General features: G+C 37.9%; 1 protein-coding gene across 6 annotated transcripts in view; it reads left to right on the top strand.

Moving 5' to 3' along the window:
- Positions 1-100: 100 nt before the first annotated feature.
- Positions 101-27,016, top strand: part of NFX1 (nuclear transcription factor, X-box binding 1) — a 68,476-nt gene continuing 41,560 nt past the window's right edge. For all 6 annotated transcript variants that reach the window (XR_003916165.1, XM_029963209.1, XM_029963206.1 and 3 more), the window contains exons 1-10: positions 101-176; positions 4,141-5,190; positions 8,168-8,329; positions 13,576-13,653; positions 16,293-16,398; positions 23,266-23,337; positions 24,968-25,107; positions 25,980-26,079; positions 26,218-26,435; positions 26,756-26,853. Coding sequence is in view for 5 of the 6 variants with exons in the window: in XM_029963209.1 (XP_029819069.1) it covers positions 152-176; positions 4,141-5,190; positions 8,168-8,329; positions 13,576-13,653; positions 16,293-16,398; positions 23,266-23,337; positions 24,968-25,107; positions 25,980-26,079; positions 26,218-26,435; positions 26,756-26,853 (2,049 nt within the window). In the remaining variant the exon portion in view is untranslated. The remainder of the gene's footprint in view (positions 177-4,140; positions 5,191-8,167; positions 8,330-13,575; positions 13,654-16,292; positions 16,399-23,265; positions 23,338-24,967; positions 25,108-25,979; positions 26,080-26,217; positions 26,436-26,755; positions 26,854-27,016) is intronic.

Raw genomic sequence — 27,016 nt, 5'->3', positions numbered from 1 at the left:
TCCCGCCTCGTGTGCGCCTCTGCTCTTCGCGCTCGCGCTCGGCTCCGTGCGGCTGCGCGCGCAGAGGCGGGCCTTGGTGGTGGCGCGGGCGCGAGCCGTGCGCGTGCGCGGCCGCGGGGACGCCGGACCGCGGAGTGAGGTTGGCGCTGGCATGGCGGAGGCGCGGCCCGGCGCAGGTGAATGCGACTGCCGGGCTGGGGCGGGGGGGCTCAGGCCTGCAGGCGGGGTGAGCCCAGTGAAGGGGAGGAGCGGCCATCACTCCGCAGCGATACTGCCGGGCAGAAGCCTGCGCCATGGCGGTCGTGGCCGAGTGCTGGCTCGTCGAGGGGTGCGGGTTGCGGCACCACCTGTTGCCGCTGCCCCGCCCCCGCCCGCCGCAAGTTGGCGGCGCCTGTGGCGCTCAAAATGGCTGGGTTCGCCTGTGCCGCAGGACGCGCTAGGGAGAATTTTGCCTGAGGAGGAACGTACGAGCTTCTAGTATGTGACAAAGGAATGGTAATGTCAGAGAAAATCTAAAGAGGCGCTTGGTTTCGGGAGAATCTACTGCTCTCTGTCCACACCCGTACCCGTGAAAGCCGGGTTTCAGGCTGCCTGCATAGGGCAATGACAGTGACAATGTCTTAGCCCTACAAGCTGCTGTAAAACCTCGGCTTTTCGAGGAATCTGTAAGTAGAGGTCTTGGACGTGCAGGAGGTTATTGCTTAGAGCAGGTGCTACCTGTCTAGAGTGATCTCGGCAAGGGCTCACGAGTGGAGAGCGTCATAAGGACCCGAGCCGACCTGGACGGGGATTTAGCGCCACAAGTGCAAGAAAACGCTTTTTCTTTTATTTGTTTTGCCCTGCGTACTTGTATGATGCAAGTTCAGATTAATTTTAATTTTATTGGTTGCGGCTGCTGAGGAAAAGGAGGGAAACCTTTCAAGATCTATATTCCAGCCTTGCATTTAATGGTTTATCATGCATTATGGGCACATAATCCTTATGTAATTGTGTCTTGAGCATGTATCCAGAAATAACACTGTTGCCTAGAGTAATTAACAATATTTAGTTTTTTCATCACATTCTTAATTTCTTCTAGTCTAGGTAGACTTCTCAGGTAATAAATGTCACATTGAGGTCCACTGATGAGCTAACTCATTTCATTGTTTATAGAGTTGTTGGATTTCTGTCAGGGAGAATCCTGGAATTTTTGTGTCCTGGGTGAAGAAGAAAATATCAATCTCTACTTTTGCAGCACTCTGATGTTAATTCAGATTAAGATTATCATTAGCTTATGTCCTAAACAGCATCCCCTGTTCTTGGCAGCCTGGCTATCATGACGGAAAAGTTACTTGAGGTCATTTTTTGGTGGTATGAAAATGGACCCTCAACTGCCTTGTGGCAGGTGAAATGACCTAGGACATGGTTCAGAGAGCAGAGATTGATAGTTTCAGTAAAGTGGGTACAGTCAAATGTCTGCTTGTCTGATTATCTTTCTGTCAGGCTGCAGGTCAGCTCTGATTGTGAAATCTTTTGTATGGTTTATATATATTGGAATAAAAAGTCTTAAATAGGTATACTGAGCTAAAAATTGCTTTACTGAAAAGCAGTAGATTAGTCTGGATGATGCACCACTTCTATGCTTGCCTTATAATACTTAAGATAATTGCAACAGATACTGTTGCATGGCATAAGTTCTGAAGTTGATTTAGTGTTGTGGCAGTACTGTGTTATCAACAACAATTTCATAGGTAAGTTTTGAATTGCACTTGTGCAGTGTTAGGGTGTAAACTGGCTTTTGCCCTGCAACTTCATGGACAGAGTGAGTGTATGATTTTAGGAGCTTAAAACTAAAAAATGTTTCTGCTTTTGGGGTAGATCAGGGAGTTGTAGAATGACAGTTTTCAAACACTGCAGATGTGCAGCCCATCCAGTGCATTTTGCCAATAGTGAACAAGGAAAACGACAAAGAGGAAGAATATAAGGAACAAGGCAACTGTAGAATAAGTATTCGCATTGATATGCCTTTCTAGTTTCTGTCCCTCTGCACCTAGAAGGGACAAATGCATTGTATTTAAGAGCTGTTAATGGATTTTTTTATCAGTTGGTGTAATTGCTGTTGAATGTAGTTTTTGGTTTTTGCCCTCACAATGGCAGCTGAGTGTTTTACATGGTACAATGCGTCATTAAACTGAAGATATCACAGAGTTTCTCTAAAGCCTGTAAGGGTGAACAGGAAAGTGAATGCACCATTCCTCTTTTTTTTTTTTTTTTCTTTCTGGTACAGTTTAATACCGGTATTGTAAGATTTGCAGGGAGTGTCTTCCGTGTAACTTATGCTTCATGTTCAGTGGACTGGACCATTTCTTGTCTGGGTATTCATAGTGCTGACACAAATACATTGTTATTTACACACTATATTGTCATCTGTCTTTAGGTGACAAAATTGGTTATTTGAATTACTTAAAACTGAAGACATCAGTCCTCAAATCAAATTGAGAGATAGTATATAAACTGAACATATAATCCTAGAATATTGAGTTGGAAGGGACTCGAAAGGGTCATTGAGTCCAGTGCCTGACATCACACAGAGTGACCTAAAAGTTAAACTAGATATCTAAGAACATTATTCAAGCACTTATTGAACACTAAAAAGCTTGGGCTCAGGACCACTTCCCTGAAAAGCTTTTTCTGGTACTTGACTGCCCTTTAATTGAAGAATTTTTTCCTGTTACTATCCAGTCTGACCTTTCCTTGATGAAGCTTTAAGGTGTTCCATCATGTCCTATCACTGGCCACTAGGGAGAAGAGATCAGCATCTCCCTCTCCGCTCTCCCTCATGAGAAAACTGTTGGCAGCAATGAGGTCACCCCTCAGTCTCCTCCAAACTCAACAAGGCTAGTATTTTCAGCTGCCTCTCATGTCTTTTAGTCCTTTCATTGTCTTTGTTGCCCTCCTTTAGGCACATTCTAATATTTTTATACCCTTCTTGTATTGTGGAGCCCAAAACTGCACACAGTACTCGAGACACCCGTAAATTCAGCCAAAAATAGTATCTCGATAAAAAGGGGTCAATTAAAAAAATGAGTGCTTGTCCAGTCAGAAAAACTGGTACTAATCAGTATTGTTTGTTTCGTTCCACTTCTGTATTGATCGTGGTGCTGTTGTCAGAACGTACCCCCTAATGGTGGTATGGTAAAATTACAAGAGACGATTTTAAACCTGTAACAGTACTTGAGAGACCTAGGTAGCATTAGCTTTTTGGAGAGTCTCTTGGTCTAAGTCATAGCCTAAGCACTTATTTCTTTGAATTCTCATGAACCAGGAATAAACTGCACCCTGCCCTACCATGAGGGGTAACCTACTCAACATGTAAAATCGGTACTACCCCCATGAGGTTTTAGAAATTTCTTCTCTTTTTTACGTTCCTGTGTAAGACTTATCCAATATGCCACAGACTGTTAAACTGTCCCTGATATTCACCTCATAATTTCTGTTGCAGGCAGGCACTGCTGGCACATTGTTACAGGAAATTGAGCAACATAGGATTTCCTATGTGCACCTCTTTCTTTTATTTAGAGACATAGAAATTACGGAAGACCTCTGAAGTAGAAACGTGGTTCATGTTGATGGCCTCAGAAAAATAATTTTGCATAGCTGCCCTGGATAGTCCCTTTACTGTTTAATATGTCTGTATGTAGAACAGTATAATCAGAGTTCATGCAAACATTTACTGTTGCTACTTTTAATTTATATTCAAAGTTTTGTATAATATTAAAATTTCAGATGTAGACAATTGTATTTAAAGAACCCCTTTTTCTTCAGGTTCGTGTATGTATGTAAACATGCTAGGAAAAACTTCAGATATTAAACATCAATTATCACACTTGCATGTCTTGTACTGCTTCAAACGTTTTTCTTTATCTTTTATTTTTATATTCCTAACTGGGTCATCACAGTCCTTCTGTAAAGATAACAAGAGGAGTCTTCTACAAAGCACTGTATGATTCAGTTCTAGTTTCTGGAAACTTGTTTGCAGTTGTTGTGTGAAATGTGGGATTGATTGAACTTCTGTACCTTTGCATGTGTAGTAATTTTGCTGAAAAGAAGTATTTACTATTTCATAGTTTTACATATTTGCTTTTATTTTTTAATTTTTAGGTACATTGAATTTCAATCCTGATGCTGCTGATTCCATTCCTGGAGAAAGACAACCTACAGATATAAATTGGGTAAATAAAGATAGGAAAGAGTCTAACAGTAATCAGAATAGAAGTAATTTATCATTTCCTAGTCTGTCTTCTGAAAGAGGTACAGACCATGAAACCTCTTCCACAAAGCACCATGGCTTTTGTAATCCAGAAAGTCAATATGGGAATTCTGAAGACTTCCACCAGTATTTTAGTACCAGTAAAAGTTTGAAGAATCGCAACTTGCTAAGCCAGAGATTGCACAGATCAAGAAATGATAGCACATGTACTAGAAATAAGATAAGGCAAAGTACTGCTGATGCTGCTGCAGGTCCAGAAATTTCAGGTGTTGCAATAGTACCTAGTAGAAGAGCGCCTCCTAGAGGATACAATGATTTTCTCTCCTCAGAGAGTGACAGGGAGGTACCTAATGCAGATAGCAGAGGAGCAAAGCCAAAGAAAACGCATCTGATGCATGCATCTGGAAGAGGTTTCAGGGAGAAGGGAAAGCAAGTACATGACCGTGAAAAGAGAGTGAGCTCTAAACAGAAAGTAGAGCTGCTTGAAAATGTTCCGTCTTTGGATTTGATACAGTCTGACTCTTCAGAATCTTCTGTTGGAAAGGCATTCTGTGATGCACCTGTTGGTAGTGGGGATGAGCAGAAAGGCCACAATTATCTAAACAAAAGATATCCCCGGAAGCCTGTGTGGAATAAACCCTCAGTAGAAAAGGAGTGTCAGAAAAGACATGATTCTCACCGTAGTAAGAATACAAAAGTAGGTAAGAAGTCTTCTCTTGCATATACTCCAAAAGATAAAAATGAAAGGAAGAAAGAACTCCCTGTCCACAAAAATGATGAAAACTTGACCAAGGAAGTCAGGCATCAATTGTCTGAGTCTCTCAGACTCAGTGGAAGAAAGTTCCTGCTAAAGGGGGATCAGGCACCTGCACTTCATTTTAGCTGGACCCAGTACTGGAAAAAGCAAAGTGATGTACCAAAAAACAAAGAAACTCATACCGGTAAGCTTTCCAGACTGTTCTGTACTCCTGCATTAAAGATACAATCATGAATAATTTAAACTCTTCAAGTACTGCCTTGAGTAGCTGAAGAGGCTTATTATTTCACATTACATTGGTATTGGTTTCAGAAGGTAGAATTAAATGTAGATGCATGATTTCTGAGTGACGTGTTCTATAAGTTTACTAGGGAAGGACAGATTTTGTTTAAAGTTTTTTTCTGTTTCACTATCGAACTGCAAATGATGACCTGGTCAGGGACCATGTTAAAACGTGTGTGTTGTGTGAGTAAACTTCTAAGCATTCTGAACAATGGGACTGGAGGAGGACAATACTAAACTGATTTTTGCAGAATGAGTTTTCTCATGTTATATGTAGAAATAGGAAAATGCCAGACAGAGAAACTGTGTTCTGCTTCTAACTGAATTTTGTGGTTTTTTCCTACAATGGTAGTATTGAAAGGTGATTAGAAATAGAGGCGATCTCTGGACACTATTTTTGGAAGTTTGAGAACAGAAACATAGTGTTTGTTCACAGTGTAAAGCAGACTCACGGGTTTTGAATGTCAGAGCGAATTTTCTGCCGACTCATACCACTAGTGACTGAAAACATTAAATGGAAATCAGCTGAATCTCTTCAGTGCTATTAGAAACACTAAATAATGTTTCTGTTTCAAGAGAAACCTAGGTAGCTTTTTCTTTCAGTTTTACATAAGTGTACACTTAAATTGTGAGGCTTAGGTGTTCAGAGGCAATAAGGAGAAACACCAAGAATGATATTAGTTTGTTTTTTTTACAAAGCATCTCAACCTTATCCTCTGCAGCCCAGAATGATAGAGATGAATAGAGTAGTTCTTGTTATTGTAACTGTGGTATCAAATCTATTGAAAATTTTGCTTCTCAGCATCTCTTCTATTTCAGACATGAAAAAATAGTAGCATAATTGGGAAGCTTAGCTCTAGTCAGAAATTCTGTTCCATTAGGAGAAGCTCAAGGATCAGGATCTTCCTTAATCCTTTGTAACCTAAATGCAATAACTTTTGTGCTCCTGGTTTCTTTAAAAAAACTCAATCTTTCTCCCAGCATTATTATTAAGTGAAAAACATTGTGTACAAAAAGCAGGAAGAGAAGTAGTAATCTTTTACAGGCAACTTAAGGAACTTCTCCCTCCAAAATGGCAGTCTTTGTTTACATGCTTTATTTGCAAGCTATTTTGGAAACAGTGTCTGCCACTATTTTCAGAGGACTGAGTTTGTGTTTTTTTAACTGTTTATGGTCCATCATGGCTAGGCTTCGCGAACGAAGATTTGGGAAGGCTCTATCCACATTTGATACAGGCACGCTGGTGGCTTATGAGGCCAATACATGACAGACATATCTGATTGCAAAAGGCACAGCAGAAAGACTCCTTAGATGGTGTATTCTGCAAGACACGGTTCTTTCTGCGTTGCCTTTTCTCCTCGAGAGTGATCCTGCGTGTGTTCTCAAAGGAGACAGCTGTGTTTGTCTCCAGGCCTCCCGATTGGAGGCCAGAGTAGACCAGTTACGGTGATCAATATGGCCAAGGCTGAGATGTTGTTTCAGGGAGTCCTTGTATCTTTTCTTTGGGGCTCCTCTCATGCGGCAGCCAGTGGCAAGTTCACCATAAAGCAGGATCTTAGGGAGGCGGTGGTCCTGCATCCTGGAGACGTGCCCTGCCCATCGCAGCTGTGTTCTCAGCAACATGGCCTCAATACTTGTGACTGCTGCTTGCTCTAGAACAGATGTATTGGTCACAAAATCTGACCAGTGGATGTTTAGGATCATACGGAGGCAGCATTGATGGAAGAACTGTTTATGGTATAGCTACAGTTTCTGAGTATCGTATAGCTTTACACTTCTGGAGAAAAGAAGTGCATTTCAGGTGAGGATGCTTCTTTTACAGCAGATAGTAATTATGGGAGAACAGAAGGAGAAATGACTGTTAATTTTAGATCTTGTGGTGCTTGATGCAGGAGGGCTAGAAAAGAAGCTTGAAAATCCTATTAAGGAGAGCAAACAGTGTTAACACTTGCAAGTTTCCAGGCAGCCATGGGATTGCTTGCAGTCATGTGTGGTACAAGCACATTTTGAATTAATAGTAATTTTCTTTTGTTATTTTGATTTTTTTTTTCCTTCCTTATGAATTCAAACTTTCTTTGTATTGTCACACTCTAAAAATGTTACGTTTTTATTTTACACTTGTATTTAAAATATTTTAAAATTCAGTGGACATTTTTAAGGTGGACTTGGTAGCCTTACCTTGATGGGAGAACTAAGATGGCAGAAATGAAGCTCTGTTGTGCTTTTGTTATGGTTACACATCTAACTTTTCAGGTGGTTTTGACTTTCATGTGGAGTTCTTTCTTTATTTTCAAAGTACTTTTTTGCATTCTTTCATATGGCTCAAAAGACCCTGTACTTCTACTGTTGTTTCCCAGTAATTCCACTCCTAAAACAGTCAGTTTACAAAGAGCTTTTTCCCATAATTCAGGCACTCCACTGTTGATATGTGTTGTGTGGTCCCCCAGGAATACTCAAGGATAGGAATTAAGTTTAATTTTGGCTGAAATTTCTGTAGCTAAGAACTTTCATCTTATTGGTTTAAACTTTATGTGAAGATAAAGTTCCCATATAAAGTGATGAGTTAAATCTCAAGCTATCTCAAGCTTCTGCCACTCTTAAGACTATTTGTAATTTGTAAGATCAGAATGAGTGCCATTCATCAACAGGAATTTTTGTTGCCACTTTTATGGGAATCTCATTCCCTTTCTGCTCTGAAACTAAAGAAATATATACAAAGTATCAAACTGAAATCTTCCAGGAGTAAACCAATATCTTATTTACAGCCACACAGGTAAAAGAAGTTTTGTTATGATTTAAAAGAAATATTGGAATTTAATTTGAATTTTGTTTTTCAGCTAGCTGATGTTTTATGCACAAATAATATATTTCATTTGCAGGGTCATTGATTGAACAGCTGACCACAGAAAAGTATGAATGCATGGTGTGCTGTGAGGTGGTCCGAATAGTAGCCCCAGTGTGGAGCTGTCAGAATTGTTATCATGTATTCCACCTGAATTGCATTAAGAAGTGGGCACGATCACCAGCTTCACAAGCGGAAGGTTGGTATTTTCTCAAATTTATATTATATTTACCTATTATATATAATATATATTCTCAGATATATATTATACATATAAATAATTTTTCTCTCAAATATATCTAGTAGCCATGTTCATGTGTTTCTTGTGTTGGAAAACTACTTAAAAATACTGGTTTAGGGTAACCAATATTGTACCCGCCTCTGAGGCAGGGCAGTTAGGTTCATTGTTAAAAGAATCTGTTGGGGTGGATTAAAGAGAAATTATGCTAAATAACTGATAAAACAATGAATTTTATTAGAGCTACTGCTTTGAAACATAACTGGAAAAAAAGGTAACAGATTCGAAAAGGGGTATATAGCCATTCCTAAGAGAGGAAAATTGGAAAGAGAAAAATAGAGAGAGATAGGAAAAGAGATAGATATCACCATCCGTGGCTCCAGTGACGTGTGGGTGATCAAGGTTGCAATACATAGTCCTGGTCCATCAGAGGAGGGGGCCTGCATACACATCAAAAATTGGGGGATTTATAATCCTGATTCTTCCAATAAGTACCCCAATACCTCTCCAGGAGAGGTTCTGGGCGTGCACAGAAGATCTGTGGGCATCTTTCTGGAAGATTCTGGAAGTCTGGTGGCATCGAAGGGGGGTTGAGTGTGCATGTGTCTGCATGTGCCTGGCAAAGTGTCTGAGCAAAGGTTCTGAGTAAACTTTTCAGAGTTTTGCAGCTGTACTGTGGTGGCATTGTACAGTGCGGGAGAGAAACCAGCATAAAAATTTCAGGTCTGCAGCAGGCCATCAGGTTGGCACCAATGCAAAGGTGGGTCCAGTTGAAGAGGAAAGTGAACTATTCTAGATCATTGTGTGTTGCGGGTAGCAGTGGGAGCTTCAAAGTTTATTAGAGAAGCTCCTATTGAGTCACGAGGTGCAGAAAGGACCCCCTTGCTTTCTAAAGTCCTTCTCAGAGAGGCACCTCCAGGGAGCTGGATCCAGTCTTAACATCAGGCTTTGTCAGTCGTTTTAAGTACAACTTTGTCCTGCAGGGTTAAAGATGGCAAACTGGATATATTTATATAAAATGTATTATTTATTATGACAAATGGCTAGACAAAGGATCTTAATCAGAGTTATTTACTACAGTGCATAAAAGCTAGAATGTTTAGTATAATATATAGTATAGTGCACTATATCAAAGCAATTATATTAAAACTAGCAAAAAAACCCAGAAACAACTATTAAGTCAAGATTTGATGTAACTCACCCATACCAATTGTCCTGGGCAAAAATCTCTTTCACTCAACCTCCAGGACTATACTTGAGAGGTATCCCCACTTCAAGGGAGAAAACTCCACACACATTCCAAGAAGAGTACGTTAGAAGAAATCTACTATATGAACATGGAACTGGACTTTATATTATAAAATGATTGACAGCCAGTCATGTCTCCAGGTCAGCTTAGCAGCTTATCTGCCAAATCCTTACCTCACTATCAAGATGTTAGTTTGGGGCTGATGTGACAACTGGTTTTAGCATAATTCAACACCAAAACCAGCACATGAGCCCCCTCTCAGCCCACCACTGATAGCCTTGCAAAGTGTTAAGAGTTACTTGATCACATTCCAGGGCAGAGCATCCTGCTGCACAGTGTCAATGAAGTAAAAGATGTCCACACACATCCAAGGCTCTACATCCTTGGATGACAAGAAGTGCAAGGAACTATTTTTAGTTCTAGATGTCTAGATTCTAGAAACTCCTTGAAGAACAAGGAGTAACAGTCTTCTTGCACTCTACAGTATCTTTCTTCTTAGGGACTCTCTTTTACTGAAGATGTCTTTCCTCTGAGACTTCTTTGCCTTCTATTGTCTTGACAGTCATCTGAAAAATGGCATCTGGTTTGACCAAGGCAAGTGAAAGAGTCTCCTGATTATCTATGGGGAGTCACAGGGCATTACTTTCTTCTCGGTCTGCTAACATTAGACTTGTGATTTGTGTTAAGGAAACCTCACAGTCTGAGCATTTACAAGGCTCTCTGGCAGTCACACTCTCAACACCAGACACTTTAACTGCTGGGACCGAAGCCCCTTCACAGCAGGCGGCTGCAGTGAACCAACAGGTGCCCGGCTTTACTCCCTGCACACCAAGCTCACACAGTTAGACCAGGTTTCTTTACCAGTTTGACCCCAGGTTTCCCATAGCAGAGTCTCAGATGTCTAGTCACGTAAACAATTTATTCACAGTTCAGTAATACAGAAACAGCTAAAGCTGGTGCCTCTGTGGAGGGACCCCGAACAAAAGACTCCTGGACTTTTATCCCTCAGAGTCCAAGGGTGCACAAAGCTCACTCTTACTCCAGAATCCTCCACTCCTGCTATCTCTCCCAGTGCCCACCCACCTGGCTCTCTGGCTCAGGCCACTGGTCTCTGTGCCCTTTGTTATCTAAAAGGTTGGCCGTTCACAGCTCCTGCTGTGTCTCAGTGTCTCTTCACCTGGCTGGTGTCACCCATCTTTGTGCCCTTTGTTGGCAGTTTGTAGCCTCTTGTCTTGGACTCTCATGCAGATCTCAATCTGCATCTGAACCTCAACCAGTTGACATCCAACATTTAGTATTTCTGCAGTGTAGGTTGTCAGCAGCACTCAGCATCACTTTGCCATCATGTGGAAAGATTCTTTCCTATGAGGAAACAAGCATCTCACATTTTGAATTATGTCTTGAAGGAATGTGACCTTTAGATATCACACAGCTAAGGTCAATCTGACAAAAATATCTGCACTGCACACAAGAACTTTATAAAGGGGAAATGGTTGTCACTTGCCCCCTTCCTTTTTCAACTTTTTTAAAAAACTGATGCTTCAATGGTGCACTTACATTGATGGAACAAAAGTTTAAGTCATTTTGTCCCTTCTTTGCAGTAAAGGTAATTTAACTGATACTTTTATTTTGTCTGGAAGGATCGGATGTATTTGAGTTATTACAACTGTGTCTTTCTATTCTGACCATGGCCTCCACTTCCAGGTGGGCTAGTGATCTGTACCAATCCAATGCTGGCCTCTAACATGGCTTCTGAATTAGTAATTAATAAATAAGTAATAAGTAAGTAAAAAATTATAAGTAAGGAATCTTTTTATCCCAGAAGGAGGGAGAGGATAGCAAATACTAAAACAATCTCTAGTAAAATGGAATGAGGTGTGTGATTTTGCTTAGACAATTGCCCTTTGCTGTCTTTGGTTGGAATTCTGCCTACTTTGCTTCTGTTTATGAGAATAGTCAAGAAAATGGAATATTCTTTCTGTAGGGTCATCCTCCTTCTCACTTTCTTCAGTAATCAGGATTTGTAAGGAGTGTTTATAGGACCACTCCTTACAAATGTGGCTGTCAAGTGTCATTCTATACTACTGTAATTGCATCTGAATCCTGAAGAAAACTTTTATTCATTCTAATTTTGGAGGAAAGCAACCTTGTATGTTCCTTGTGGGTGGACCCACATGAATGTTATTAACATCTTAAAAGAGCAAAGGATAATCAGTGATGAAGAAGAACAAAATATATCTTGAAAGGCTGTTTTGCTTGGTGAAAGGTTCCTATTTTATGGGGACCTTCACTATACTCTAGAGAAACTGTTGCTTTTAGAGGACTAGGCATCCTGTTCCTGGGCAGTTGCTGATAGGAGAGGCCGCCTGCTGGCCTCCCAAAGCTTTCAGGGTAGACTTACCTTCACAGCTTTTGGAAAACATAACATGGAATAATAATGAAAGAAATTGTTAATGGAGTTGTTAAGTATACTGTACAAAATAATCCCTTAGGGTTTAGTATACTAGCTTTAGGAGGAGCCACATAAGGTGCTAACAGTTTTGTCAGCAGATACATATTTCAGTCAGTTGGTTTTTACCTGTAGCTTTTAACACTATTCTCTGAGTTACTTCTTCTGAGATGCTTCTTTTTGTAGCAGTCAAAAGAAAAAAAAAATCTTAGGAAATGCAGATTGCTCTTGAGCATGAATATTAGAATATATGCCTTGTGCCACTGTCCTACAGCTGCTCAACCCTTAATTGTGCAGATCACTGCAGCAATCTTAGTGGCACAATGATATGAGTCAGGATAATGAGTGGTAAGAATAGGCATGAAATATATACCTTAGATTTCTAGATTGCCTTAGATTTCATGCTTTAGATTTCTAGAACCTATAATTTGGATCATTTTCAGTTTGTGAAAATCATTATTGCTGTGGATTATGATGGTTAACGTAAGAAGTCTTCAACCCAATTTCAGGGAACCTAGGTGTGTGTGTACATTGTTGTAGTGCAATTGTCTTATCAGACAGTTTCCTGTTTGCAGTCCCTTCTGCTTTTGTAACATGAAAATATCATGAATCTTGGTAAGATTTCTTAATTGTGAAGAACAGTTCTAAAATCACAGCTTTATTAATTTACCAGCATTGAATTGATTAGGTAAGAGAGACAAAAAGTACTAATCAGTTTATTTAATTTTTTTTAATATCTATATATAGATATAAAAGCATATATCTCTCCTCTCCGTCCCCCGTTGTGTTCAGTAGTGCTCTCACATTCATATTCTTCGTAGCCAGATGTGTACTGAATTTGGGAAACATCTTCATTAATGTCACTTTCCTTACACTGAAGTTTTTCCTTTACTGCTAACCAGCACCCTTCTGGAACGCAGAAGCAAGAAAATTACTATTTAAAATACCAGCTTGAAGAATAATGTCCTAGTCAATGTCTGGGTATTAGCAACTTTAAATGAACAAAGTAGATTATTCTGGTTTATGTAACACTGATTTATTGTGGACATGAAGCAACACTAAACTGGTCTTCTACAGGACACTTAAACTCATGAGAGGATAAAGAAAAGGAAAATATAGGTGGTGCTTTAGACTAGAGAATTACATTTTTCTCACCCATTTCCCTCTTTTAACACTTTGTTTCTCACATCTTTAAATGTGGTGACGACTGTCTTATCTTCTAGCAGTATATCTTGTAGCAGGGCATATGATACAAGAAAAAGTGGAATTTTAAAATTTGAGTTTGCTTCAATAAAGAATTGAAGCCTGGTCAAATGTAGTAGCACTGCTGTATAGATGTTGATACTGTATAAAATGCATTTTTATTAACCTGCTTTTTCACCACTTCTGAGTAAATGGAAAAAAATAGTTTGTTTACACCTGTGGTAAGAAACAAGGCAAAAGCACTTATTCTAGGTTTACAGATTAACTCTTTCAAGGTTTTTTTATCTTTTATTTTTTGATCTACAGATGGCAATAGTGGTTGGAGATGTCCAGCTTGTCAGAATGCTTCTATGCAAGTTCCTAAGACTTACACTTGTTTCTGTGGTGAGTTTCTTGCTTGCTTATAAAGAAAAACAGTTTTGTCATTTTGATTTTTTTTTTAGTATGAATTTCAGTGTTGGTGCTTGTTTGCTTACATGCCTGAAATTTAACTTAAAAAAAAAATTGACACTGGCAGGTGGGTGCACAACGAATCACACATATGATGCCTGAAAAGTAAAGAAATACTAAGTCAGAAGCGATAAATATTTTCATATCATTATGTAAAAATAGTGATTTTTATGGAATGATGATAGATTTGGACTACTATCTTGAAAGTTTCCTTCGGTAGAAGGAATGAAATAATCTGCATGTGTTGTGTCTTTTTTTTTTTTTGCGAGATGCACCAAACATACAACTACCTAAACCTTTAAATTGATTTAGCAGTTTTGTCATTTCTGTTGTTCAGGAACACATACAGGTTAAATAGGAAAAAATATTCAGACTTTTCAGATCTTCACGTGTATATATATGTCCTGGGATAGTTTACTTTGGCTGAACACCAGATGTCCACCAAGGCTGTGCAGATCTCCCCCCGCCCCAGCCAGAGGGAAAAGGGGAGATGAAAAAAACGTAAAAACCCGGGATTTACCAAGAAAGGCAGTTTTATATTTACACAGAGAGGGGAAAAAAAAAAAGAACTATAAGCACTATACACACAGGGAAAATTAACAATAAAGACTACTTCCCCACGAAAGATGTTTTCCTCCTCCAAAGAAGCAGCCCGTCCACCACCATACAGCTACCAGGAAGAGAAGAGAGAGCCCTTTACTTCCTTCCCGTCTTTTATATCTGAGCTAACGTAACATAGTATGGAATATCTTATTGGTAAAATACACATCAAATGACCTATCCTATTTCCATTTCCTTCTCAAAGGGAGTAACAAACCCATTACAATATGTTTAATAAAAAAGGTAAATGACATGAGTATAGCACTCACCAGCCCATAAATATATTACAAAGAAGGAGAAATGAATTATGTAACTTAATTGTACATGTGTGGATAAGTTTTGTTTGGGATTTACATTTCTGAAATCTATATTGATTTCACGTAGGTTTCCTTAGGTCAGAGTGACTGGAAAGTTTCACCTCTCTTTCTATAAAATAGGATGTTCTGAAGTTGAGACCGGAACTTGGTGTCAGTAAACTTGCCCTAAAGAAACTGAAATAGGAAACAATTTTATCTCTAGTTCTTTTTATCTAAATGTGTCAGTGAATTGGCTAGGAACTGTGCAGTGCAGCTAAGACACAGGTTTTAAATATCTTATGAGTATAGGGATTATAATTCTGTTAGAATGAATTGACCATGAATGAATGTTTTGACCAAATGAAAATTAGACTTTTTCTGCCTGTTAAATAGGGAAGAAATTGTACCTGAGCTTAAAGACCATTTCATAGTTTTAGGAGATCTACAATAAGGACTTTAAGTTGTCCGGAGTACTATTATTTGCAGAGCACAGTGTTGTAATGCAAGTGTTTGATCTTCTCTAGATAGTGTTACATTAATGATACATAATTTGGACATGTGCAAAGCTATCTTCTATTTGATGCAAAATACTGACTATGTGCTGTGTGGTTAAGTGTGGGTTTTTTATTTTTTCCCCTCCCTTCTATGAGGAAATTCCTAGCTTATTTTTCTTCTGAAGCTTCTGATTTTTGGGATTTTCCTGAATTTTCAGTTAGTTTAGTTGAAACTCAGGTGAACGAAAGCTATTTATAGCATTTATTTGTATTTTCCAAACTTACTACTTGTGGAATATACAAAGATGTACTAAAAGAGTTAAAATTATGTAACTATATCACCAGAAATTTTTGTTGCTGCTTTAAATTGTCACAACTCAAATTTATAACATTGGCTTGGTTGCTTCACTGGTAATTTAATTCCTTTCTTGAAGAAAGCCAAGAGAGTGTTAACCATTGCAATTAACCTTAACCTTGATAGTCATCTCGTGTGCTTAGAACTATGAGATTTGATAGCAGTATGTCAGATTAATTAAAATATGTTTTAGTGCTTATCTTAAATACAGAATACTCGAAGCTAATGTACTTCTTGTTTAAGACTTCCTGCTGCATTCATCAAACTTCATCAACCTTTAATGTTTAGATTAATGTAGAATCTGCTTCTTTTTAGAGAAGTGACTTTTATAATTTGCCCAGTCATTTAATTCCTTATTCCCCTGTTTAATTCTCTGTTCCCCATCACCATACCAGCTAGATCTTATTTTCTGGGAATTTCTTTCCTTTTTTTTTTTTTTCCTGCTGTGTTGAGGCAGCAAGTGAATTTCACCCTTTAATTTTCTTAGCTACCTCGCAGCCTGATCAACTAAAGGAGGCTTTTAATTTTTATGTACTTTATCAGTTTAATTTAATGTAAAGTACCAGCTACCTATGCGTCCACTGACTCAGTACAGAAGGAAAGAATCTTCTGGAGCTTGATATTCCAAAGGTATATTCTTTTAAAGAAGTTGAATATATATTAGCACTGAAAGTACAGAAAAACATAAACATCTGTGTAATTTTATTGTTCAAAGAAGACTAGTGCCAGTGTTGAAAATATAGCTTTTTCTTTTTGGTATGGTATTTTTAAAAAAATCAGTCTTGTATTCAAAGCAATAAATATCTTTTTGTCTTTGGCATGGTTTAGGTAAGGTGCACAATCCTGAATGGAATAGAAATGAAATCCCACATAGCTGTGGGGAACTTTGTGGAAAGAAGCGACAGTGTTTGGACTGTCCACATCTTTGTAACATGTAAGTAAATGTTTATCATATGAATATTGAAATGATTTAGAGAAAATTTCCAAAGGCTTTATTTGTGTATTTTTTGACTACAGGATATACTTAGAGATTTAGAACCTAAAGAGCTTTTTGGATCAGCTGAAGCTTGAAAGGAATGGAGGTTGTGTTTGTACGTCTAAAGTGAGTTCATATGACAGCGTGAACAGGAGGTCCACAGTAGTTGTAGCACCATATCTATCATATTTTAGGAACTGAACTAGCTGTCTGACTTGGTTTCAAGAACTTTCATTAAAGTAGAGAAATAATACTGAATAGAAGTAATTTTAAACATGTGTCCAGTTGTCCACTAGATGTTTTAGGTGCTGCTTTTCATGTAATAGTGTTTGTGTATCTTAATTTGAGATCAGTGCGAATTGGTTAAACTGAAGGACCACTCACTTGTTTCCTGTGTTTCTTTTTCCTTTCTTTGGCTTGTAAACTGTTGAGGATAAAAGGGCACTATTTGTATTTATCTATTTGTTGAGATACCAGATGGTTTAACCAGAATTCCTCATGGAGATTTTAATCAGTATATGTAACTCAATTTGGTTTTGCTAGCATATTTTAGTATAATTCAGTAAAGAGAGGCAAAGGAGAGCACCTGTGTTTTCAGTTTTGGATGTTTTCCTTTAGATTTTTTTTAGCAGTGTGGTAGTTTTGTTAAGATTAACAGCATAAGATGATCTTTTTCAATCTATTAATATGCATGCTAGTAAAAAAAAAATTATATGTTGTTCCTAGTGTATACAGCTTCAATTTCCATGTATGGAAGTTGGTCCATAGTGTCTGTTCATATTTCTGTTTTGAGAAATTTTTAATAGTCAGAAGCATTTTTTTCTGCTCTTGGTACACAATGAAAAAATTCAGTCATTCCAAGAAATAGATGGTTATCTGACACTTTTTCCAAGGTTTGCTAAAGCTCAGAACTTTACTTGAACTTTAGTCCGAACTTTTTATTTAATGTGTTCTGCTTCAAATATATTTCAACATTTTGTTGAGTGACAGAATACTTTTTTACTCTTTAATACTTCTTTCCCACGCGTGAAAATGTTATATTAGAGTTCTTTTCAGTATTAGATTTCATTTGTATTTATGTCTTATGTATTTATGCACATGATTTGTATTATATTTCATTTCAGTGCTATAGCAGTTTTCTTGATTCATGCTAGATCCTCTTTGCTGTGGTTTGCAGGGTAAAACTGAAACACAGATCATCTTTCAGACTACACTTGATGTAGCTGAACAGAACACTGATTCTCTTGGAGGCCACCTCCAGGCCTCCGTCTCAGGAGAGGAAATTGTTCATGGAGACACATTTTGTCCAGTAAGAAATAAACAGACTTCTTAACTACTTTGAGAATGCCCTGACTACAGTTTGCTGCCTGACAAACTTCCCTGTAGTGCTTGGAAGAAGCAGATGTTCTTCTCTTCTTTTCTCTCCTAGTCAACAGCGGAGGCTTAGTCTCTGGCATTGTCTTCTGGGAAGTCTTTTGAAGAGTGGTAGCAATATTGTACCACTTGGGGGCACTATGAATTCCTAGTCCTTAGTAGTCATATCAAAAAGCTGTGAAAATTGAGTCCCAATTTGTAACCAGTTGTATCATATTTAAAAATGTTATCATTCAGCTCATGTTCCACATGAGTAAAACTATGCTGAGATCATCCAGTCCTGGAGGTAAGGAAACAGTAGGGGTGCAGATCAAGATGATGGGTGTTTTTGATACTGACTTGTGATAGTGACCTGGAGAGGAATGCACTTTCAATATCGATGTTACCCAGTTTTGGACATTCCCCCACATATGGGAATCTCAGGTATTTATGAGGCAACCTCCATCTGCTGAATCAAAAAGCAGGTAGAAACTTGGTTCCCTCTTGCTATATGAGAGTGGTGGAGTTAAGATATGTAGAGTGTTATCATTTGAATGCAAATTATAAGTCTGGATCATGATCTGTATCTGGGCAGAGTTTTTCCTCAAGAGAATGCTCAAGGATAGATGTTACCATCAGGACCAGAAGTATATTTCATGATTCTCCCTTAAGTTTAGATGATCTGAGAACTTTTTCTTGCAAACAGTAATTTACTTGGATTGTGGATTTGCTGTGTGCCATTTTCCCCTGCTCCCATATACTACCATAAGATGATAAGGTTTGAACCAGAACTGCCATTGTGTCACTGATACCCTAAAAGCTGTTTTTGTTTTAGCTTTTCAACACCACACCACCATGCCTGCCCCTGACCCTTCTGGGTCTAATGTTTCATGTCAGCATCAAGACTTTTTACCTCACAGTCTGATGGTATGACAAATTCTTTTGGGAAGACTGTTCACATGCCTTTCAAGTCTATGTGACTTTATTGATAGTAGGGATGAGTCCCTTTGTTATTGGCAGTGCACTGAGTCTGGTGTTGTATCTGAGTCTTGCGGTGGTGGTCTTGATGTTGCTCTTTCCTCTAGTATTTATTTAATTCCATCTGTTCTGGAAAACCCTTTGCAATATGTGTCTCATTTAAAGTCCAGCACCACCCTTTGTCTTCCAGTTGAGCAAACCTCTGTATCTGCAGAACTTTAGCCTCTGAAAGAGCTCATCTGGATGAATCCTTGTTATGAACCCTTTTCATTGGTGAGACTTGAATTTGAGTCTTGGGGAACCTGCATTTGAGTCATTGGATTCTTGCTTTATTTGTTATCTTTGTGGCTATTACATCAACAATCAGAGTATGTGACATTTAGATGTTTATAGCTATCCCCTTGCTCTTTAGATCAGAATTATTTATGCAGTGTCTGTAACAGAATTTGAATTGCAGTATTGTCTGAGTTTTCAGAAACCACACACTATGTATGTATCTATACTTCAGCTATCTGATGTGATGCTGCCATGATCAAACAAACATCATTCCCTCTTCTCCTCATACATGGCATCAGAGGAATATTGTTCTCATTGATTTGCATGAGGATGCTTGTATTTGCTCCCTCTGCCGTGCAGATGAAATGTGCAGAGTACAGGAGGTGTTGAAAGCAAGCCATTGTAACAGTTGGTAGTGGTCTAAACTTCAGCTTCCCTCCTGTCTGCCTTCTGTATGCATTGTGTTATGCTGTATGCTAGGCTCTGTGAACAATAGTCCCCTGTAGAATGAGCAGCTCTGAGAGTGATGTGTAGTCACATAATCTTTTGGTGGTGCCAGTTGTACTCTTCTGAGTGCTGCTTAGGTGGTTACATTACTCTTAATGTAATATGAAGTAGCAAATGAATTAGATCAAAGGGAATTAAATTACTTGAGAATCTGTTTTCTCTTTAAAACTTAGTAATCATCAGACTCCTGTGGCTGAGGAGAAAGAATTGGATTAAAAGTCACAGGAAAAACTTTTGATCCTTTAATACTTTGTTAAACGAATAGTTTTATCAAGAAAGCATTGAAAATAAGGGAGTTTCTCTCCCTGCCCTCTTCCCAGGCTCCGCTGGGTTCCCTGATTAGGAAATGAGACCTTCAATTAAATCAGAAGGTGGCAAATTCAGAATGTATCATGTACATTCTGCTAGGCAGGGCATCTCCCTGCAAGAAATTGATGCAAATAATAAGATTCAGAAGAGAACTAATCGTGATATGGGTAATGAGAATGTCTAGAGCTCTCAGCATCACATAGATGCTTTTGGAAAGGATATTAAACCTCATATCCTGGTTAAGATAGAGATTAGGATGACAGCCAGTTTCAGGCAAGAAATGTGTTGTTTGTGGGGTGGTCTAATTTGACATAGTTTTCAATTTTGCAGTGTTAGATCATAATTTTTGAGGTCTTTGTCTCCAAGCACTATCTAAAATGATGTAATCAGTTGTACACATCCTACATATTTTCAGTTGGAATCAAAGCCATGTTACCTTAGTTTTTGCGAACCTGCTGGTTATGGCTCTGTGGTGGTTTAGCCTCAGCTAGCAAACAAGCCCCACACAGGTGCTTGCTTACTCCCCAATGGTGGCATGGGAGAGAGAAATAGAAGGGTAAAAGTGGAAAAAGTTGTGAGTTGAGGTAAAGACAGTTTAATAGGTAAAGCAAAGCTACGCATGCAAGCAAAGAAAAATAAGGAATTCATTTACTGCTTCCCATGGACAGGCTGGTGTTCAGCCATCTCCAGGAAAGCAGAGCTCCATCACACATAACAGTGACTTGGGAAGACAAATGCCATTCCTCTGAACATCTTCCCTCCCTTCTTTTGACCCAGGCTTATATGCTGAGCATGGCACCATGTGGTGTGGAATATTCCCTTGGCCAGTTGAGGTCAACTGTCTGTGTCTTCTAGGTTCTTGTGCACCCCCAGCCTCCTCAGGGGGGTGGTGTGAGAGGCAGAAAAGACTGTGATGCTGTGTAAGTACTGCTCAGCAATAATGAAAACATCTCTTCATTTAAAACACCATTATCAGTAGAAATCCAAAACATAGCCCCATACTAGCTACTGGGAAGAAAATTAACTCCATCCAAGCCAAAACCATCACAGGCTTTCAAATTATTTGACATCTCTTTTGCACTTGTAAGGAATTTCTGACGTTGGTGTTCAAATTTAAAAAATTAGTCTAGAGAGATACAGCAATTCTTCAGCCTACTGCTGCCTGTAACCAGCTTGCATTTATATGTTGATCCCCTTTATACCACCAGAACAAATTATTTTCTACTGAAGTGGTATGTTGGTTATTCATTTATATTTTGGGTTTGAGCCTTTGCATATGGATTTTTTAATGATCGGCCAAGTCCCAAGCGTATATGCTCAATTTGGCCATTCTGTTGTTTGTTTGGGGTTTTTTCTGGTTGTTTTTTTTTTTGTTTGGTTGGGGTTTTTTGGTTTTTTTTTTTACTGTGGATGTCATTGTGTTAATCTCCTTTCTATGGGATAGTGTTTAATTGGATGATGGTGGTAAGTGTGGCACTAGCTAGCCCCATTTTGGTGAAAATGAATTAAGGTAATTTACACGGGTTTAATGATAAATCTTTAGTATTTACTCATGTTTATTGAAATAGTAACCATTTATATAAACAGCTGACTTGGCAGACCTGAGGAACAGGCAAGCAGCTGTTTGAAAGGGGAGTGCTTTGCAAACCTTTTTTTAGGGTTTAGCTGTGGTGTGCATAGCACTTCACAGAGTGAGTTCTTTTCACTTTTTTAGTTTAATACACTTGAAATTCATTTTGCACTGTTAGGTTCTACATCAAAGAAACACCTAGCTTAACCTTCAATAAAATGTTCCTGATAATAAGCTTCATGGCAAACTTAAACTTCTTCTAAGACTCTAAGTTCTCCCTGCCAGCTGGAACTATGCAAGGCTTTAAGAGTATTTGAAAAAGATCTTACAAAGGTAGTAAATGAAATTTTCTCTATATTAAGTTAAATTTTAATGTCCGGACTTCCTTCATAGATCTTTGGTGCTGTAATCTTTTTTAGTAAATTGTAACTCTGACTTGTAATCTCTCTTGAGTTGGGTTCATTTTTCGCACAGGTTTACTTCTAAACCAGCACACAGTTTTAATTAATTCAGTGGTTTTGGTTTCTTCTTCTTCCTGTTTTCCTCTGTATCGTGTTTTGTCTGCTCCATCCAGTTTTGCTTTTTTCTCCCTTTCCTTGTATGTACTCTTGTACTTTTTCAACTCTGCATTATGTCATAAAACTGACCTATGAAAGAGGAAGGGTTGTGGTGTCTTTGTTTTTTGGGGGTTTATTTTGTATGATAGGATTTTTTTTATTGTTTTGAATTAGTTTATAGTGTAATTGCTTGGCTCTACTCTTAGGGCCAGCATAAGTTGAGTGATAGATTAGGCCTTATTGTCAGCAGGGAGGAGTGGTAAAAGGAAGAAGGGAATCCCAACCACTGTTGACAAGCTGGTGAAATGACTCAACTGTATAGCATATGACTATAGTAACTGGTATACTAATTAGTACTTGTGTAGTGACTGTACTTGGGGAATTTAGTAATTACCATGTAACTGGGTAGTCTGTGTTTATGGGGTTTTCTGATGTTTCTGAGTTTTTTTATTTTTCTTTTGGCTTGGACATCTGTGCAGGTCAGTCCTGGCCAATAATAATTGCTCCACATGGGAGCCGCTGTATTTGGAAAGGAAGGGAACTGGGAGCTAGCTAAGAAAGAGTGCAAACAAGATAGTTAAGTATAATTTCACAAACCTGGACTTGTCTGTACCCAACAAAGGTCTTGCATGCAGATAGGGAACATGTCGTGTTTCTTGAAGTAGAAGATGAGATCTGATAGTCGTGTAAAGAACTGGCATTGATGAGACGCAAAGGAAATTGCACTTGATGGTAAGAAAGAAAACTGAGGCAGACTTGCTGTGTCTCTCATGTGTTACCTTACAGGAAGAGGAGCAACACCTCTTACTGGTGGCAGTAGAAATGCTGAGTTCAAAGATAAAGCCACCAGCTCAAAAGAAGAAATTCATAGAGAAGTTTTTATCTCTAACCTATTTAAGATCAATGAAGAAAGAAATGTATTAATGGTTTGGACACGTGAAGCTTGTTTTGTGTGTTATCAATGATGAACACAGTTGAATTGATGTGTGTCTGCAGGTGAAATGTAAAATATTAAATGTGTTAGTAGCAAAAATATGTTACTGTTAATTTGACAGCAGCAGGAATACTGGTTTTCCTTTAGCATTAGTGACATTTGAGACTGCAACTGTAATAATCTAGTATTTTTTGTGTGTTAATAATGCTTTCATACTCTGCAGGAGTGTAGGAGTCTTGTATAATTTTCAGATAATGTACTTAGGGTTGGGTCATGGTGGATTGTTTCTCTGCGAGTGTAATAAAGCTAAAGTTAACTTTGCTTTTTTAACTTCTTAAAAGTCTTTGTCATCCGGGACCTTGCCCTTCATGCCCAGCCTTTGTGACAAAATCATGTGAATGTGGACAAACAAGGTAAGAATGCTTCTACTAAACAAAAAAAAGTTTAGTTATTATAAAAATAAAAGAATAGTTTATTAAAATTTTAAATTAATTTTTTTTGTAGTTTATTGAAAGTATACTGAACGAAGTTTTTTCGGAGCTGTAATTTTTATTTGTGGTTAAAATAATTTGGAGAATTTTATATTTTGAAAAAATGCAACTACTTTTAATTTTTCAAGAAAAAAAATCAAAATAACAAAGACTTATCCATTTATGATACATGTAACTGAATTGTCCAGACAGTCTGTAAGTTGATTTGATTTTGAAATCTTGTAGTAGTATTTATTTAATTTGGTAGAAGACCCCAAGAAATTAGTAGGAAAAGGTTCACATCTTTTCTATCTGAATGGAATACTGTCTTGAATTACTTCATTCCAGAAATAATAATTTCAAAAATAATGTGTACTTTTCTCAGAAATAGTACAGAGAACTCTGTAGTATAGTCCAGATTTGAAGGCTATTGTTTCTGTGCATATTTAATGCATAAGTGTCATTGCCTACAGCAAGATGGTACTACCCATACTATCTCATAATCAGTTGATCTGAATCTTGAGAATCCCTTTTTTAGCTACCTAGAACTGATTCTGTGTAATAAATTGTTTGCCTGTGCTTGTTTACAGCAAACAAAAACCAATTTCAGTGTTAGCACATGATCTTAATTTTTTAGACGGTGGTGCAGAAATTTTTGTGGCATTATTTGTAGTTGAAAGGACTTTGTCTTCAGTAGGAAAATGGATTGGTTTTAGATTACTGAATTACATTTTACCTAGTAAGATCACCTCCTTTTTCTGTTCTTTTTGGTTGGTTGATTTTTTTGTGGTTTTTTTTTTTTTAATTGGCGTTTTTTGGTTGATTGGTTGGTTGGGTTTTGTTTTTCTGGCTATTTCTGGCGTTTAAAAGTTTAATAGGTGAAAATTCACATGATAAAACTTTGTTTTATTATTTTTTCCAGATGTCAGCTACTTCACCAGATTGCTGATTTTTGTAATTCTACATTTGATACTTAAAACTTGCTTCAAAATAGCATTATTTCACATGTCCTGTATTAGAATCCAGGATGTATGGCATGGCACCTCTTACTTTAGGATGTTTTGAGGTTACTGTTTTAAATTTACATTTTACAGTCATTGTATGGGCCAGCCAGAGTTGAAAAACAGGAGAATTTATTCTTTTGTCCCATTTTTTGACAATTTAATTAAAATTTTCATAGACTACTGACCCACTGCTAAGGCCCACATTCTTATCTGCATTGTGCTCAGTGGACTTAGGATTGTTTAAGTCTTCAGAAGGATGTCTGTATTAGAAACATCTGCTTTTCTGGCACAATGCATAACCATACACTAGGTTCAGGTTTTAGTGTCACCCTTGTTTTTTTTCCCCCCGTTTTCTTCAGGAAAAAATCTGTAGCCTCACTACTGTGGTAAGTGTCCTACTTTAGTGGGGTGGGAGAGGGGAAGCAGGTGAAAAAAATAGGGGTATTATTTCCTGAAAGGTTTCATGAATAAAAAAACTTCGGCATTTTACTGAAAATGCATTTTCCTTTTAATCAAATACTCTGTAGATGTTAAGGTAGCTGACAGACTATGATGTTATTTCTCTGCAGTCATTCAGTTCGCTGTGGCCAATCAACAAAAATTCATTGTTCTAATGTATGTGGAAATACTTTAAACTGTGGTAAGCACAGCTGTACTCAAGTGTGCCATGCGGGAAAATGTTCACCTTGCCAGTTAACAGTCCAACAAGGTAAGTATTGAAATTTTTTATGTATATCCAAGAGGCAAGTGCCAATTTTTATGTAACAAAACCAAACTCTGTTGTTGGAATCCTGCCACGATGATTAGGCTGTTGGAGCATGTGCCTTATTAGGACAGGCTGGTGATACTGGACTTTGTTAGCTTGAGACAGCTAAATAGTGGCCTTTCAGTAATCAAGAAAACAGAGAGAGGATAAATGCGTGTGGAGGATGAGAGACAATGAGTGTAAATTGAAAAGTTACAACTAGCTGTAAGGAAAAACTCTTTTCTTGGAGGTTTTCAAGACCCAACTGAATAAAACACTGAGTAACATGGTCTGATCTCATTGCTGACTCTGCTTTCAGTAAGAGCTTGGACTAACTGATACCTTCTTATCTGAATTGTCCTAAGGTCCTACTGAATCTTTTACTATAATTACAAGACTTAATTTAACAGTACGTGGAAGAAAAATAGGAAGAGGTATTTCAACAAAGATTTGTGTTAAAATTTTCCAAACTTGGTCTTGAATGGAAATTGAATTGAGTAAGTATGTATGCCAGTATACAAATACATTTTCATAGAACAGTTTATATAGAAAATTGCAAGTTAGTTTTCTCAACTTTTAAGGTAATAATTAACTTCCTATGTGTACTGCTTAATAAGTAAGCTTTTTCTGCAGATAATACCTCCCCTTTAGTTTTTATCTTCTTATCAAAACAACTAGTGCTGGAATTCCAACTTCTGCAGGACAGAAAACCTCCATTGCTGAAATAAAAACTGACTGTAACAATTTTTCACATTTTACCTTTATATATATGCTGGAAGTGTTTTATCACTGATATTCTCTTGTGTTGTTTTCTGTGAAATATCTCTTTCTTTCAGTGTGTTACTGTGGAAGCAACTTTAAAGAAGTATTGTGTGGGTCAAAGGAAGAATTCTCTGATGGATTTGGGAGTTTCTCATGTCAGAATATATGTGGCAAGTAAGGTCACTATAATTCAGGCTTTTGAAAAGGAAAAGGTCATCTTATTCACACTGAGTGATCGTGATCCTCTTAGATAATTCCCCTTTAAGTTTTTGCTTGTTTTGTTATTTCTTTGATTTTGTTTTTTTTTACCAGGAAATTAAATTGTGGGAGGCACAACTGTAAGCAAGTATGCCACCCTCAGCCTTGCCAGCTTTGTCCACGACTTCCACAAGTAGTGTATCGCTGTCCCTGTGGTCAGACTCCTCTCAGCAAGTTACTGGAACTAGGATGTGTTGAACGTAAAATATGCACAGATCCTATCCCGTCATGTGGAAAAACATGTGGCAAACCTCTTTCTTGTGGTAGCTATGGTAATTAGAAATTTCTGTATCATAGTATTCGAAGTATCTCATAGTTTAAAACAAAACAAAAAAAAGTGGTCCTTAAATGTTTTATTTCAATAAATAATTATTTGATTAGTGCTTTTGAGTTTTAACCAAACTGAATTTAAAAACCATTGTAGAGTATGCAGTCTGGCTGTTTGTTCATAATGATGCTTTAAAATCAGGAAATAAAACCCAGCTGCACATAAGCTTAGTATCTTTGACCAGTGATGCTCCTAATAAATATGAAATTCCAGGTCACAGATTTTATTTTTTTATTCTTAATATTTCTATTTTCATTTTGCTAGAGTTCATTCATACATGTGAAAGCCTTTGCCACGAAGGAGACTGTAGACCATGTTCTCACACATCAAATATTTATTGTAGATGTGGCTTCAAAAAAAAGGTGAGTATGTAAAGCTTGACCATGGAAACAGGTAATCTTTGTTGGTTTTTAAAGCTGTGGAGAGAAAGGAGCTGAAGTAGTTGAGGAAAAGAAAGCTAAGAAGTATAAGAGGTGCTGTGCTCCTTAGTTGCAAGAACCTGCGTTGTATACTGACTGATACATG

Source organism: Manacus vitellinus, unplaced genomic scaffold, assembly GCF_001715985.3.
Source record: "Manacus vitellinus isolate BGI_N305 unplaced genomic scaffold, ASM171598v3 scaffold_55_pilon, whole genome shotgun sequence".
Lineage (NCBI taxonomy): Eukaryota > Metazoa > Chordata > Aves > Passeriformes > Pipridae > Manacus > Manacus vitellinus.
The sequence above is the reverse complement of the archived record's forward strand: the minus strand, read 5'-3'. Positions and strand labels throughout refer to the sequence as shown.